General features: G+C 47.3%; 1 protein-coding gene across 4 annotated transcripts in view; it reads right to left on the bottom strand.

The window, feature by feature from the left end:
* The window catches only part of LOC132386862 (NACHT, LRR and PYD domains-containing protein 3-like), a 79,873-nt gene that overhangs the window by 56,493 nt on the left and 6,628 nt on the right, over positions 1-16,752 (bottom strand). For 2 of the 4 annotated variants that reach the window (XM_059959206.1, XM_059959207.1), the window contains exon 3: positions 3,592-3,684. The exons of 1 other annotated variant lie outside the window; for it this stretch is intronic. In XM_059959206.1, the coding sequence (XP_059815189.1) occupies positions 3,592-3,652 (61 nt within the window). In that variant the 5' untranslated portion in view covers positions 3,653-3,684. Of the gene's footprint in view, positions 1-3,591; positions 3,685-8,524; positions 8,869-16,752 lie in introns of those variants that run through there. One more of the 4 variants, XR_009509689.1, reaches the window with a different exon arrangement.

The raw sequence follows: 16,752 nt of genomic DNA, 5'->3' as shown, positions 1-16,752 counted from the left end.
CACTCTGACAACCTGAACAATGCAATCTCACACATAGCACCATGACATCTTGTCCTGAACCACTATAATTTTTCCGGCAGGACTTTAAAACTATTAATAGCACCAAAACTTGGTTAAGATTTCTTTGAGCATATCACCTGGCTATTATCAGATAGTTAGTTATATGACACCTTGTTAAACACAATGTTGACACGCCATATATCCAAAACAGTCAGTTTGGAAAAAAATGTCAATATAATTAAAACAGAATGATGGAATTATTCAACAAGACGAGAGTATGTTAATATTTCATGTGGAGGACCCTGTATCAGAGCTGAGCCTGTGTGCAGGAGCCATGTATCTGTTCTCTATCAGCATTGTATTCTGCGTTGTGTATTTATGATGCTTTTTTTATGGTAACAAGTCGGATCAGTGGGAGTGTGATAAATGCAAAGGGAATCAGTTACATAGTTTGCTTTTTCCATGCAGTATACAGCTGGGGACTGACCGATGTCATATATTTTGTTATTATTAACTCAAATACGATGAATTTATGTTTGGGTACAGATCAGTTTCATCACTTCAAGATTGTATGTTTACTGATTGCTAATAAAGGATGGAATACATATCACCGACTTTTGTAACAATCATTATTGGAGTTGAGGGAGCATCATGCAAGTACAATAAATCCACGGGGGGTCGCCAGCAATGGCAAATTAGCTTGGTTAAATTTCACCGCTACGTTCTCAAAAAATGTTTCTCAACCTGCCGATCATTGAAATATTCTGAGATACTGAGTATTTTGCTTCAGTTTTCACCAGTGAAAAGGACCTTGGCAATTGTGGGGATGACGTACCGCAGACTGAAACACATGAGTGTATGGACTTCAAGAAAGAGCAAGTGCTGGATCTTTTGCGACGTATTCAGTTAGATAAGTCACCGGGACTGAACGAGATATACTCCATGCTACTGTAGGAATCGAGGGAGGAGATTGCTAAGTCTCTGATGATAATCGTTGCATCAGCAATTAGGTGGGGAGAAGTACCGGAGGATTGGAAGGTTGCAAATGATGCTCTCTTGTTCAAGAAATGGCGTAGAGATAATTCAGGAAATTACAGACCAGTTAGTCTTACTTCAGTTGTGGACAAGTTCTGGAGAAGATCCTGAGAGGCAGGGTTTATGAACATTTGGAGAGACATGGTCTGATTAGGGATAGTCAGCATGGCTTTGCAAGGGGCAAGGGCAGGTCACGCTTATGAACCTGATTGAATTCTTTGAGGATGTAACAAAACACATTGATGAAGGTAGAGCAGTGGAAGTACTGTATATGGATTGCAGTAAGAGGTTAGCTACGGTTCCCCAGGGAAAGCTCATTCAGAAAATAACGAGGTACGGGATCCAAGGAGACATTGCTTTGTGAATCCGGAATTGGCTTGCCCACAGAAGGTGAAGGTTGGTTGTAGATGGTTCGTATTCTCCACGGATGATTGTGACTAACAGCGCTCCACTGGGATCTGTTCTAAGAACTTGATCAGACTCTGCTTGGGAGTACTGTGTTTAATTCTGGTCACCTCACTACAGGAAACAATATGGATGCTATCGAGACAGTGCAAAGGAGATTGACAAGGATGTTGCCTGGATTGGGGAGCAGGCCTGATGAGAATAAGTTGAGGAAACTTGGCCTTTTCTCCTTGAAGCGATGGAGGATGAGAGGTGACCTGACAGAGGTGTTTAAGATGAGAGGTTTTGCTTGTGTCGATAGCCAGAGACTTTTTCCTCCAGGGTTGAAATGGCTAACAAGAGGGAGCATAATATTAAGCTGCTTGGAAGTAGGTACCAGGGGGATGTCAGGGGTAAGTTTTTCACACTGAGAGGGATGGGTGTGTGGAATGCACTGGCAGTGACGGTGGTAGTGGTGGATCAGATTCGGTCTTATAAAAGACTCTTAGACAGGTACACGATGCTTATAAAAATAAAGGTCTATGCTGTAAGGAAATTGTAGTCAATCTCTAGAGTAGGTTACACGATTGACACAGTATTGCGGGATGAATGGCCTGTAACGTGCTTTAGATTTCTATGTTATATCTTCTTTACATTTTACCAACCGAGCTGCCAAGATGATCATCACTAATCAAATCTCACTGAGATTTCTCAGGTCCTGTTGAATTTATTGCCAAGTGCACAAGTACGGGAAGGTACAGGTACAGAGAGACACTGACTTGTGGCAGCATCACAGGCAAGTACATTCAGATAACACACAGAACAGCAATTATACAATTCTGTATATGACAACAATATGACTAACAATATGAGCATACAGTCGCCCACTGTTTGCCCACCGAAGAGGTGAATATCTCTGCTCGCCACCACTGTGGGCTCAGACTTTTCCATAGACGAGCCCCTCATTTCTTTTTCCCACTGTCAATGGGCTCCGTCCCGCATCCTGCTCCTTGAGCCCCCACCGGGGCAAACAACCTCTCAGACTCCATCCTACTCAACCCCTAACACCATATTTATCCTCTCAGTTAATTCACCCTCCCTCCTCTTCCTGCTGGGTTCCCTCCCTCCCCAGGGAGATGGCAGCAATCCAGTGGGCCGAGTGGTCTCCTCATACCTCTCAACGATACATCAGACACTGACCGAAGCTTCTTAAAAAACCCCAGCTTCCCTCGGAGGGATATTGAAATAATTCAAAAATGGGGCATTTACTTTGGGATTTGTTCCGCTTTGACAAATTTGTTCGTGGCGGGAGTATGAGATGCCCTCAACGAGGGTAATGCCTTCTTGGATGGTCCATCTCTGTTATTGGGTGTAACTAGTGACTGACATCGCATTGCACCAATGGGAAGAGTGTAACTCCTCTGTAGACTGTGGGGTGGGGTGGGTGATTCAGGGAATTGTTACCTTAGTCGGTAAAGCTCAACCGTCTGTTGAAGGCTGCTCTTTCTAGTCCCCGGGAATATACCTCTCTGCTTGCAAAAGACTCTGCCAATTCCTGGGAATATAGTAACCATCAACAACACTCTCCTGGTACTGCCCATCACCTGCGCTTTGCTCTGCGCTACTGTCTGCCTGCCTGGTAATCCCCTTCCGATGCAAATCTCTGGAATATCTCACAAGATGCTGGAGGTACTCAGCAGGTCAGGCAGCGTCTCTGGAGGAGAATAAACAATCAACGTTTCAGGCCAAGGCCCTTCATCGGGCTGGAAATGAGGCAACATAAATTCTAGATATTGTTACATTACTTTCTGTTCTCCGTGGTCCTGATCCAAAATATCATACGTTTATTCTTCTCCATGGATGCTGCCTGACCTGCTGAGTTCAGCCAATATTTTGTATCTTTGTGTTGCCCAAAACTGTCATCTTTCGGAGAATGTCTTGTCTTCTGGAGTAACTCGCCATTTTAGTGTGCATCACAATCTGTCGGAGGAGCAGGAGCAGACGGTAAATGTACTCCTTCCACGTGTGATTGTGTTTCCCCAGAGATGTTAACGCTCTCTCTCATCTCTCTGCTCAGTTTTCACGAATATTTTGTGAATTGCCAATGTTGAATTAAACCCAGACATAAAATCAGCAGTGTGTTTATAAATTTAAAATAATTCGCCAACATACCCGTGTCCTTTCCCGATGCTGACGTCACTGGAGCTCTTCCACTGCTCGAACCTTGACCCATTTTGGTGAGAGGTGTGATCAGTTTTTACTGTTCTATAACAAAACAAAACAACAGGAGGGACAGACATTAATTAAAGGAGAATACTGTTTTGTTTCTAAACGGAGACAAACACTTCCAAACATCTTGGGCCGATCCACTGAAGCTTTGTCATGGCCGGATCCACCTGCACCCATCCACCCACAGTCACACAATGTCCATTTCCGATCTCTCCATGCATTGTACACTGGGCCAGGATTCTCCAGGGTATCTACTCTCTGCATTGCAGGCAATTCCCTTTTAGGAACCAATCTTGTGTCCTGGACCGGGAGTGATGAGTCTCCGGAATGGCAAGCCAGGTTGAGCAGACAGCTCCCACTGCTTTGGTCCTCCTGCCACTGGTGGCGCTGTGGTGAGTAATGGACAAGTGTTCCAGCAGTGTGGGCTGAAACAATTCTGCTGACGATGAGACTTCTATTCCTCTCGTCACTGGATTATACAGGTTTCTCAGTCACACCTGATTCTCACCGTCTTCTTTCAGGTTAACATCGTCTGGCATTGACACCAATGGCAATATATGATTTGAGTCTATATAGAATCACTCTGACATCCTGAACAATGCAATGTCACACATAACATTGTGACATCTTGTCCAGAACCACTACATTTTCTCCGGAAGTATTTTAAGATCATTATTATCTCCTAAACTCTGGTCAACATGTTATTGAGTATTTAAAGACAAATACGCTGCAGATGCTGTGGTCAAATCAACACGTATGAACAGGCTGGATGTACTCAGCAGGTCAGGCAGCATCCGTTGAAATGAGCAGTCAACGTTTCGGCCCGAGACCCTTCGTCAGGACTGAGGAAGGAGGGGGCAGGGGTCCTATAATGAAGCTGGGGGTGAGTTTGAAGGTGCAAGTGAAAAAACAATCAGAGGAAAGATCAAGGGCCTGGGGAGGGGATAGGCAGGATGTGAAGAAGGAATGTAAATGGTGTGGGTACCCTTTACTACTGCTATAGGTAGTAGAAGGAGGCAGAATCATGAGAGAGGTGAATCCGATGTTCATACCAAGGGGCTGAGGTGTTGCTCCTCCAACCCGAGTTTGGCCTCATCATGGCAGTAGAGGAGGCCATGTATGGACATATCCGAATGGGAATGTGAAGAAGTGGGTGGCAACCGGGAGATCCTGTCTGTTGTGGCGGAACGAGCTGAGGTGCTTGACGAAGCGGTCCCCCAATCTGCGTCGGGTCTCGCTGATGTAGAGGAGGCCGCAATAGATTACCCCAACAGACACACATGTGAAGTGTTGCCTCACCTGAAAGGACTGCTTGGGGCCCAGAATGGTGGTAAGAGAGGAGGTGTAGGGACAGGTGTAGCACTTACGCTTGCAGGGATTAGTACCCGGTGAGAGATCTGTGGGGAGGGACGTATGGACAAGGCAGTCACGGAGGGAATGATCCCTGGGAAAAGCAGAGAAGGGTAGAGAGGGAAAAATGTCCTTAGTGGTGGGGTGATTCCCTCACACGCATGTCCTCCATTTCCCGCACTTCGGCCCTCACCCCATCTTCTCGTCGCCACAACAGGGACCGTGTTTCCCTTGTCCTCACCTACCACCCCGTCAGCCTCCGGATCCAGCATATTATCCTCCGCGACTTCCGCCACCTTCAACAGGATCCCATACACCTCATATACCTCTCTCATGATCCTGCCTTTTACTACCCATAGTGCTTTCCCCTTACATTCCTTCTTCACCTTTCCTGCCTATCCGCTCCCTGCTTCCCCTCCCCCACCCCTTGATCTTTCCTCTGATTGGTTTTTCACCTGGCACCTATCAGCCTTCTCCTTCTCACCCTCCCCCCACCTTCTTTATGGTGCCCCTGTCCCTGTCCTGACGAGGGCTCTCGGCCCGAAACGTTGACTGTTCCTTTCAACGGACGCTACCCGACCCGCTGAGTTCATCCGGCCTGTTTGTACGTGTACTTGAGTATTTACCCGGCTATTAGCAGCTTGTAACATCGCACCTTTGTTAAACACAATGTAGACACGCCATACATACAAAACAGCAAGTTGACAAAACATCTTTAACATAATAAAACAAAAATGATGGAATTATTTCAGGTGGAGGACCCTGTATCAGAGCTGAGTTCTGTGTAGGAGTCAGGTATTGTTCTCTATCTGCACTGTAGTCTGTGTTGCATATTAATGATTTTTTTTTGTTACTCAATCTGTTCCACAAAACTCCGTGCCCTCCCATTCACTATACCAGCCCCACCCTGGACTGACTGTCCAAATGCTCCAACCCTCTCTTGTTCGAGTTGAAAACCATTCGCCATTTCTCAGACCATCTCCATAACTAACCAAGATAATAGACAATAGACAATAGACAATAGGTTCAGAAGTAGACCATTCGGCCCCTCGAGTCTGCACCGCCATTCTGAGATCATGGCTGATCAGTCACTATCAATACCCAGTCCCTGCCTTGTCCCCATATCCCTATCCATCAGATATCTATCTAGCTCCTTCTTGAAAGCATCCAGAGAATTGGCCTCCACCGTCTTCCGAGGCAGTGCATTCCACACCTCCACAACTCTCTGGGAGAAGAAGCTCTTCCTCAACTCTGTTTTAAATAACTGACCTCTTAGTCTCAATCTTTGAAATTTATTGTAACCTGTTGCAATATCAACTAGACTCCCGAATTTAGTATCAAACTTGATATCGTGCCATATATATATATTCATATACAAATCAATGGCACGAATAACACATTAACGAGGTCTCGACACTGACACGCACGCCCCACTTGTCACAGGCCTCCATTCGCTAAATTCATCTTCAATCATCTCCCTCTGCTTCTTGTCATCGAGCCCGGTGAGAATCCACCTCGCCAGCTCCCCGTGACTCCCACGTGACCGAACCTTCCCGATCAGCTGACATGTGGGATCTTGTTACAGACTTTACCAAAGTTCAGATGCAACATCACTGACCAACTTCACCCAATTCCCTAGTTAACTCTTAAATAACCTCCAAAATACTTGCCAGATATGATCTCCTATTGGGCAGTGTAGATGCTGACTTCCCCATAACCAACGTCCAACCGCCCGGGATTTCAGCTTCACTACAGACTCAGAAAATTCCGATCCCAGCTGCAGAATTACCAACCTGGACTGAAGACCGTATACTGCCAGTTCCATATCCTCAGAGTCACCGGCTCAATATCATCACCCATACAAAGATGCTTTGGTGCCGGTGATTTACCGTGGTGTTCCTGCCATTTCCGATTGACAAAGTACGATGAAATTGGAACCTAATGACCCTCTGCCGGGGCTGGGGCTCAGGCTGGTTCCCCGGTCTGTATAGAGGATGCGGATACACTTCAGCCGGAACCCAGCAGATAAACCGAGCACATTTGATCTCTGTGTCATCGCTGTGTGGGATCTTGTAGCAGGAACAAAATGTAAAGTTATAAAGTAGAAAATGATGGGAACTCAGTACATCAGACTACATCTCTGAAAGGAGAAATGGTGGAAGACCCAGTTCCAGAACTGAGACTGTCCAAGATGTGGCCGATCTGCTGAGCGTTTCCAGTATTTTCTGCGCTTCACTTTAAATTTCCTGCAACTGGGGTATTTTCTCCCTCTTCATTTTAATGCACAGATAGTAAACTGATTGCCTCCCTAAACTGTAAATAACATCACACCCCAACTAATATGTTAGTTCTGAATTCATTCCTACCCTGGTGTAGTACATCCCACACAGCCAATACTCACAGCATCCCTTCCTCCCACTATCATTCTGTTACATTTGCTCCCGAGGCCACTGACTCTACGCTGAGAGGCGGTGACCACAGAGCGATAAAAAATGTGCAACTCTTCTTGCAGCTATAGTGGGCCGTTACAATTCCCACCTGAAAAGGAATTGTGCAGGCTATTTGAAATCAGTTCTATGTTTATAAACACTTTTTTCTATTCACATTCTTCCGGAGCGTCACTGGACAGGAACACTGAAACACCAAGTGAAAAACAGCAGGAAGAGGCCATTCAGCCCCTCAAACCTACAACAAGATGGCGGCTGCTCTCCCATCTCAGCCACATGTTTCTGTCCGATCCACATTCCCTCGATCCCTTCCGTCTCCACACATCTGCCGGCCTTTGTGTTTGTTTTATGTGAAGACGATCACTAAGGTGTTGCTCCTCCACCCTAAGGGCGGTTTCATCTTGACACAAGAGGAGGCCGTTGATCGAAACGTCGGAATGGGAATCAGAATTAAAATGTCCGGCCACTCAAAGTCCCCCTTGTGGCAGATCATACAGAGATGTTCGACGAAACGGTCTCCCAATTGATGGTGGGTCTCACCAATGTAAAGGAGGCCGCATCAGGAGCACGGGACACAATAAATGTCCCCAGCAATAGATTCGAGATGAAGTGTTGCCTCACCCGGAAGGACTGCTTTGTGTCTCTGAATGGAGGTGAGGGAGGAGGGGTACGGCAGTTGTAGCACTTAGGCTTATGCAGGGATAAGTATCTGGAAGAAGATTAGTGAGGGGAGATGAATGAACAAGGGAATTGTGGAGAGAGTGATCCCTGTTGAACCCTGTTTGTGACATCCTAAACAGATTTGCATGAATGCAATCCCTACATTCATTAGTTATCCATTTACTGCAACAGAAACGTTATATATTCCATACAGTGAATGCTCAAGGCATCCGGGCACCCACACCGGTTCCTGAGGTCAGTGACGGGCGGTGACCAGAGAGCGATAAATATGTTCAACACTCCATAGCTTTGGTGGGCTGTCACCCTGGTGATGGAGGAACTGGCTCAGCAGAACTAACTGAAAATAGGAAATAAGGAATTCAACTTCACATGCTCTTTTTCATGAATTTATGAACATTTGGAGAGGCAAGGAATTATTACGAATAGACAGCTTGGCTTTGTCAAAGGCAGGTTGTGCCTTACCGGCCTGATTGAATTTTCTGAGGATGTGACTAAACACATTTACAGAGGTAGAGCAGTAGATGTAGTGTATACGGATTTCAGCAAGGCACTTGATGAGGAACCCATGCAAGGCTTATTGAAAAATTAAGGAGGCATGGGATCCAAGCGGACATTGCTTTGTGGATTCAGAAATGTCTTGCTCACAGAACGCAAAATTGTTTGTAGATGGACGTCGCTGACTAGTGCTGTTCCTCAGGGATACGTTCTGGCACCACTTCTCTTCGTAAGTTTTATAAAGGACCTGGATGAGGAAGTGGAGGGATAGGTTAGTACATTTACTGATGACACAAAGGTTAGGGGTATTATGGATCGTTTGGAGGGCTGTCGAGGTTATAGCGAGACCCCGATTGGAAGCGAAACTGGGCTGAGAAGTGGAAGATGGGAGTTCGACCCAGATAAGTGTGAGGTGGTTCACTTTAGAAGGTAAATATGATGGCAGAATATAGTATGAATGGTAAGACTCTTAGCAGTGAGGAGAATCAGAGGGATCTTGGGGTCTGAGTCCATAGGACACTCAAAAATGCTGCGCAGCCTGACTGTGTGGTTCAGAAGGCATACGGTGCATTGGCCTTCATCAACCTTGTGATTGAGTTCAAGTGCCAAGAGGTAATCTTACTGTTATATAGGACTCTGGTCAGACCCCACTTGGAGTTCTGTGCTTGGAGTGCAGTTCTGGTCGCCTCACTACGGGAAGGATGTGGAAGCCATAGAAAGGGTGCAGAGGATATTTACAAGGATTTCTCTGGATTGTGGAGCATGCCTTATGGGAATAGGGTGAGTGAACTCGGCCTTTTCTTCTTGGAGACCTAATAGAATGATGACTGGCATAGATCGTGTGGATAGTCAGAGGCTTTTTCTCAGGGCTGAAATGGTTTACATGAGAGGGCACAGTTTTAAGATGCTTGGGAGAAGGTACAGAGGCAATGTCAGGGGTAAGTTTTTAACTCAGAGTGGTGAGTGCGTGGAATGGGCTGCCGGTGACGGTGGTGGAGGCGGATACAACAGGGCCTTTTAAGAGACTTTTGGATACGTACATGGAGATAAAAAGAAGAGGGCTGATGGGTAACCCTAGGAAATTTCTAAAGTAGGTTCATGTTTGGGAGAGCACTGTTGGGCGAAGGGCCAGTGTATTATGCTGTGGGTTCTCTATGTTTCTCTGCTTCTGTGTTCTCAGTTCATCCCATACAGTCAATGCTCACAGTATCCTTTCCTCCCACTATCATACTGTTGCATTTGCTCCTGAGGCCACTGTCTCTGCACTGAGAGGCGGTGACCACAGAGCGATAAAAAAATGTGCCACTCTTCTTGCAGCTCTAGTGGGCCGTTACCCTGGAAACAGAGGAAGTGGCTCACCAAAAATAACCGAAAAGGGAAATAACAAACTCAGCATCGTGAGTTTAATTATGATAAAGTTTAACACTGCAGCCATTTTGAATCGAAGAATCTAAAATTGTAAAGTCGGCTTTTAACGTGCTGTTTACAATAATACTCTGATAGTTCTGGCTAACAAAACATGACAATAGTTAGCGATAAATAATATATTAACCTCTGCCGTGAATATACCCAGTGACAGCCCCATTCACCATCTGTTGCAACAAACTCCACAGATCGATTACTCTTTGGCTGAAGAAGTTTCTCTCAGTTTTGAAGGGAAGCTTGTTTATTCCGAGGCTGTCCTCTCAGACCCCAGACTCTCCGTCTGATGGAAACATCCTCCACCTGTCCACTGTCTCCAGGCTGTTCAGCATTCTGTGGGTTTAAATAAGACTCCGTCCCCCTCTATACTTCTGAACTCAATAGAGTACAGGCCCAGAGTCATCAAATGCTTGCCATACGAGCGGTGATTGATACGTTCGTGACCCAAGGTAGATGGAGTCAATTTTTGAAAACCCAGCACATTTATTTTTCAACATAGTCCCCTCCTACATTTACACGCTTAGTCCAGCGGTCGTGGAGCAAACGCATCCCTTCTTTGCAGAATTCGACATCTTGGACCTCCAGAGTTGGCCGACAGTAAGAGTGATTGATAGGTTCATGGCCAAAGGTAGGAGACGAGTTATTCAGCTCTCGTTACATGCACGTTCAGATCAACTCTTTGATCTAACTCATCTCCCACCTCAGGCCACAGACTTGTCAATCACTCCCCCCCCCCGTACAGAAACCCTCTCGTTCCTGCGATTACTCTTGTGAACCACGAGAGCCACAGTTGTACTGAACACATCTGCTTCATTTCCAACGATTGACAGACAGGAGGCAATGAGGGGCGAACACCAAACTCACGGGTCTATTTCTACTGTTGCAAACACGGTACAGCCCATTTACTCACAGCCTCTCACTGTGAGGGACGGGGTGCTAACTCATCCTCTCCTCGGTATGGCAGTCATTTCTTCCAAAGAAACTCCCGAAACAAACATCTGAGCCCAGAACAGAAATACTGGCTCAACACCTCATAAACCCGGGCAGCTTGAACCCCGGGGCCATTGTACTTGGATCTAAAACTGTGATATCTCAGGACCTAACCTCACAGGGTCACACAGCTGAATCTGCCACTCACCGACCCCCGAATCCTCACACATCGTCCCCGCATCTCACACTGCGTGGTGTAATCAGAAATTTCCCCATAGCCAATGCCCAGCACCCCGAGGCTTTTGATACACTCTGAAAGGAGGAACATCCAGCCCCCATCTGTGGAAGTACTGACCTGGGCCAAATCCCAGATACTGATAGGTCTAAATGCCCAGTGTTTCCCAGGTAACAGCTCAATCCGCAACTCGCCCAGGAGTCCTTGTCGCCAGTAATGTGCTGCAGTGTCCCGGCCATTCAGAGTTCAAACAGCAACACTCCGACATCAACCTGTGGCAGAACGGGAACCTGATGAACCTCTGACTGGGCCAAATCCCAGATACTGATAGGTCTAAATGACGAGTGTTTCCCAGGTAACAGCTCAATCCGCATCTCGCCCAGGAGTCCTTGTCGCCAGTAATGTGCTGCAGTGTCTCGGCCATTCAGAGTTCAAACAGCAACACTCCGACATCAACCTGTGGCAGAACGGGAACCTGACTGGGTCAGAGATACTGACAGCTATATAGGCCCAGTGTTTCCCAGGTAACAGCTCACTCAGCAACTCGCCCAGGAGTCCTTGTCGCCAGTAATGTGCTGCAGTGTCTCGGCCATTCAGAGTTCAAACAGCAACACTCCGACATCAACCTGTGTCAGGACGGGAACCTGATGATCCTCTGACTGAGCCAGAGATCGGGCTAGAAAACCTGGGCGCGGGGTAACAGCAGGCTCGGTACATCAGATTGGATCAGTGGAAAGAGAAACTGTGGAAGACCCAGTATCTGAACCGGGACTGTCCAAGACGCTGCCCGATCTGTTGAATGTTTCCACCATTTTCTCTTTTTACTTTAAATGATGCACAACTATTAACTGATTACACGATATTTGTGACGGTCAGAACAAATTAGCACAAATGTAATACCAATGTTCATTAGTTTTCTCTTCAATTCAATACAGGGATAATTCAGTCAATGCTCACAACATCCATCCCACCCCATTATCAATCTGTATTCTCTGCTTTCAACCCTCCTTCCGACAAAGATTGATACAGCAGACATTTTAACTTTGAAGATGAAATCGCAATGGCTGTCTTTAACTTACTACGTGCTGTATTCAATAAACCCTCTGGTAGTTCCAGGTACAAACACCGATTTCAGTATCAACTCTGTGAGGCAAAAATAAGACAACGGTAGAAGAGAGATTGTTGATATATAATCGTTGATGGGATACAGGCTGGACAGATGTTAACCGAGATGGTGTATATATCTTTGATATGGTGGAATACAGGCTGGAAAATGGTTGACCAAGATAGGTACACTTACATCCTTCATATACATGAGTAAAAATCTTTAAGTTTCCGTCTAAATATGCATGTGCAATTTATAGTAATTTATAATAAATAGTATGTTCAACAATAGAACATAAAATACGATTTTGTCAGCATGAATTAATCATTCTCATAGCCTGCTGGAAGAAGCTGTCCCGGATCCTGTTGGTGTCCTGTCTTTTATGTTGTGGAAACACGAGGAAATTTGCAGATGCTGGAAATTCAAACAGCACACCCAAAATGCAGGAACACAGCAGGCCAGGCAACATCTATAAGGAAAAGCATTGTCGACGTTCTGGGCCGAGACCCTTCGTCAGGACTAAGTGAAAGGAAAGATAGTAGAAGATTTAAAAGTAGTGAGGGGAGGGGGAACAGCGAAATGATAGGAGAAGACCGGAGGGGTTGGGATGAAACTAAGATCTGGAAAGGTGAATGTTGAAAGTGATACCGAGCTGGAGAATGGAAAGGATCATGGTTTTGGGAGGCCGAGGGAGAAAGAAAGGAGCAGGGGGAACACCAGAGGGAGATGGAGAACAGGCAAACAACTGAATATGTCAGGGATGGGGTAAGAAGGGGAGGGGGGGGGGCATTAACGGAAGTTAGAGAAGTCAATGCTCATGCCATCAGGTTGGAGGCTACCCAGCCGGTATATAAGGTGTTGTTCCTCCAAACTGAGTTTGGATTCATTTTGACAGTAGAGGGGCCCATGGATAGACATATCAGACTGGGAATGGGACGTGGAATTAAAATGTGTGGACACTGGGAGGTCCTGCTTTTTCTGGCGGACTGAGCGTAGGTGTTCAGCGAAACAGTCGACCAGTCTGCGGCGGTTCTCACCAATATCTAAAAGGCCACACCGGGAGCACCGGACGCAATATACCACACCAGCCGACTCACAGGTGAAGTGTCGCCTCACCTGGAATGACTGTCTGGGGCCCTGAATGGTGGTGAGGGAGGGTGTAAGGGCAGGTTTAGCACTTGTTCCGCTTACAAGGATAAGTGCCAGGAGGGAGATCGGTGGGAAGAGATGGTGGGGACGAGTGGACAAGGGAGTCGCATAGGGAGCGATCCCTGCAGAAAGCAGAAAGAGGGGTCTAGGGAAACAGGTGCTTGGTAGTGGGATCCTGCTGGAGGTGGCGGAAGTTATGGAAAATTATGTTGGACCTGGAGGCTGGTGGGGTCGTAGGTGAGGAGAAGGGGATTCCTATCCCGAGTGGAGTGGCGGGTGGATGGGGTGGGGGCAGATGTGCGGGAAATGGGAGAGATGCGTTTGAGAGCAGAGTTGATGGTGGAAGAAGGGAATCCCCTTTGCTTATAAACGGAAGACGTCTCCTTCGTCCTGGAATGAAAAGCCTCATCCTGAGAGCAGATGCGGCGGAAACAGAGGAATTGCGAGAAGGGGATAGCATTTTTGCAAGAGACAAGGTGGGAAGAAGAATAGTCCAGGTAGCTCTGAGAGTCTGTAGGCTTATAGTAGATATCAGTAGATAAGCCGTCTCCAGAGATGGAGACAGAAAGATAATGAAAGGGGAGTGAGGAGTCGGAAATGGACCAGGTAAATTTGAGGGCAGGGTGAAAGTTGGAGGCAATGTTAATGAAGTCAACGAGCTCAGCATGCGTGCAGGAGGCAGAGCCAATGCAGTCGTCGATGTAGCGAAGGAAAAGAGGGGGACGGATAACCGTATAGACTTGGAACATGGACTGTTCCACAAAGCCAACAAAAAGGCTGGCATAACTGGGACCCATACGGGTGCCCTGGCTACACCCTTGGTTTGGATGAAGTGGGAGGAGCCAAAGGATAAATGATTGAGAGTTAGGACTAATTCCGCTGGGCAGAGGAGAGTGGTGGTAGAGGGGAATTGGTTAGGTCTGGAATCCAAAAAGAAGCGAAGAGCTTCGAGACTGTCCGGGTGAGGGATGGAGGTATATAGGGACTGGACGCCCATGGTGGAAATAAGGCAGTGGGGGCGAGGGAACTTAAAATCATTGAAAAAATACAAAGCATGAGAAGTGTCACGACCATAGGTGGGAAGGGATTGAACAAGGGGGGATAGGACAGTGTCAAGGTATGCAGAAATGAGTTCGGTGGGGTAGGAGCAAGCTAAGACACTGAGACTACCTGGATAGACAGGTTTGTGGATCTTGGGTAGGAGGTAGAAACGGGAAGTGCGGGGCGTATAACGTTGGTGGCAGTAGATGGGAGATCCCTAGAGCTGATAAGGTTGGTAATGGTGTGGGAGACAGTGGCCTGGTGCTCCTTAGTGGGGTCATGATCGAGGGGTAAATAAGAGGACGTATCAGCGAGTTGCCGCTGTGCCTCGGCCAGGTAGAGGTCAGTACGCCAGACTACAACAGTGCCCCCCTTGTCAGCGGGTTTTATAGTGAGGTTGGGATTGGTGAGGAGGGAGTGGAGAGCAGTTTGTTCGGAATGAGTGAGGTTGAAATTGGAACAAGGTGTGAAGTGGTGAAGTCGAGACGGTTGACGTTCCGTCGCCAGTTAGCAATAAAGAGATCCAGATCAGGCAGAAGACCAGAGTGGGGTGTCTATGAAGAGGAGGGGGGTTGAAGACGGGAGAAAGGGTCATCGGTGGGGATGGGAGAGACCTTGCCAAAATGTGAGCTCGGAGACAGAGCCGGCGGAAGAAGAGTTCAGCGTCATGGCGTAGGCGGAACTCGCTGAGGTGTGGGCGAAGGGGGACAAAGGCGAGGCCCTTACTGAGGACGGCTCGTTCTGCCTCAAAGAGTGGAATGTCAGAGGGGATGGCAAAGACCCGGCACGGATGAGAGCCGGGATCAGAGGAGGGAGGGGGAGGGAGGCTGATTGAGTCATTGGAGAGGGGAGGGTTGGGCTGAGAGAAAGATGGAGGCTCCGAGTTTCCAGCGGTTAACGGTGGGATCTGAGGGGCAGTGGATTGTAGAGTGCTGGTGGTGGAAGGGGAGACGAGAGTCACAATCGAAGCTTGTGTGGAGTCGTTGGAGGCTGCTCCCACCCCCAACGATGACCCCCTTCTCCTGCTTAAATTTCCAGCATTTGCGGATTTCCTCGTATTTCTGTTATCATTACACCTTTCCAAGATCTGTTTCCCTATCTGCTCCTCCATATACCTGTTACTATTGGGCGGACTATAAAAACACCCAGTAAAGTTATTGTCCCCTTGCTGTTCCTAACTTCCATCCGCAGAGACTCTGTAGACACCACCTCCATGGCCTCCACTTTTTCTGCAGCCATGACACTATCTCTGAGCAACAGTGCCATGTCCCCACCTGTTTTGCCTCCCTCCTTGTCCTTTCTGAAATATCTAAGACCCGGCACTTGAAGTAACCGTTCCTGTGTCTGAGCCAACCAAGTCTCTGTAATGGCCATCACATCATATCTCCAAGTACTGATGCACGCTCTAAGCTCATCCGCTTTGTTCACAACACTCCTTGCAGTTAAATGGACACATCTCAAAGCGTCCGTCTGAGCACCTCACTTCTCTATCAGCTGCCTCTCGCACTATCTACAAGTTTTGTCTATTTGTGAGCCAACCTCCTCTTCCCCAGTCTCTTCAGTTCCGTTCCCACCCCCAGCAATTCTAGTTTACACTCTCCCCATCAGCCTTTGCAAACCTCCCCGCCAGGATATTGGTCCCCCTGGGATTCAAGTGCCGCCCATCCTTTTTCTACAGGTCACACCTGCCCCAAAAGAGGTCCGAATGATCCAGAAATCTGAATCCCTGCCTCCTGCTTCAGGGCCTCATTTATCCTTCACCTCATTCTATTCATATTCTCAATGTCGCGTAGCACAGGCAGTAATACCGAGATTGCTACCTTTTGGGGTCCTTCTTCTCAATATGCTTCCAAACTCCCTATAGTCTTTTCTCAGGACATCTTTCCTTTTCCCACCTATGTCATTGGTGCCAATATGTACCATGACCTCTGGCTGTTCTCCCTCCCACTGCAGGATATCTTGGACGCGATCTGAAACATCCCAGACCCCGGCACCTGGGAGGCAAACTACCATCCGAGTTTCTTTCCTGTGTCCACAGAATTACCTGTTTGACCCCCTGACTATAGAGTCTCCTATCACTACTGCCTGAGTATAGGCGATGTTTCGGGGGTGGAGGGGGGGGGGGGTAGTGAAGCAAGGAGCTGGAGGTCGGTTGGCTAAAGGACTGGAGAAGGGAGAATCTGATAGGATTCTGACAGAAGGCCTTGGATGAAAGGGAAGGAGAAGAGTCACCAGAGGGAAGGGCAGGT

Source organism: Hypanus sabinus, unplaced genomic scaffold (assembly GCF_030144855.1).
Source record: "Hypanus sabinus isolate sHypSab1 unplaced genomic scaffold, sHypSab1.hap1 scaffold_135, whole genome shotgun sequence".
NCBI lineage: Eukaryota > Metazoa > Chordata > Chondrichthyes > Myliobatiformes > Dasyatidae > Hypanus > Hypanus sabinus.
This window is presented reverse-complemented; position numbering and strand designations above follow the sequence as displayed.